Below are 266 nucleotides of genomic sequence, written 5' to 3'. Positions count from 1 at the left end.
GGTGGGCAGGGCGCGCGGGGCTTTGCAGGTGCCGCCACCGGTGACTCTCTCTCCCTGCAGACGGTCCAGCCTGGTCATCACCACCAAGATCTTCTGGGGAGGAAAGTAGGTAGTGCGCTCGCCCCGCGGCAGAGTGGCCGGAGCACACTGGGCTCTCACCCACCTTTCCTTTTCCAGGGCTGAGACGGAGAGGGGCCTGTCCCGAAAGCACATCATAGAAGGTAGGGACGCTTGCCGGGCGCTGCCGGCCTCGGCATCGGGCTCTG

At 66.2% G+C, this 266-nt stretch overlaps 1 protein-coding gene across 1 annotated transcript in view; it reads left to right on the top strand.

Moving 5' to 3' along the window:
• The window catches only part of KCNAB2 (potassium voltage-gated channel subfamily A regulatory beta subunit 2), a 12,635-nt gene that overhangs the window by 9,138 nt on the left and 3,231 nt on the right, over positions 1-266 (top strand). The window contains exons 4-5 of the mRNA XM_035900942.1: positions 10-105; positions 178-221. Of these exons, the coding sequence (XP_035756835.1) occupies positions 10-105; positions 178-221 (140 nt within the window). The remainder of the gene's footprint in view (positions 1-9; positions 106-177; positions 222-266) is intronic.

This window comes from Egretta garzetta, unplaced genomic scaffold (genome assembly GCF_000687185.1).
Source record: "Egretta garzetta isolate BGI_Z169 unplaced genomic scaffold, ASM68718v1 scaffold671, whole genome shotgun sequence".
Taxonomy (NCBI): domain Eukaryota; kingdom Metazoa; phylum Chordata; class Aves; order Pelecaniformes; family Ardeidae; genus Egretta; species Egretta garzetta.
This window is presented reverse-complemented; position numbering and strand designations above follow the sequence as displayed.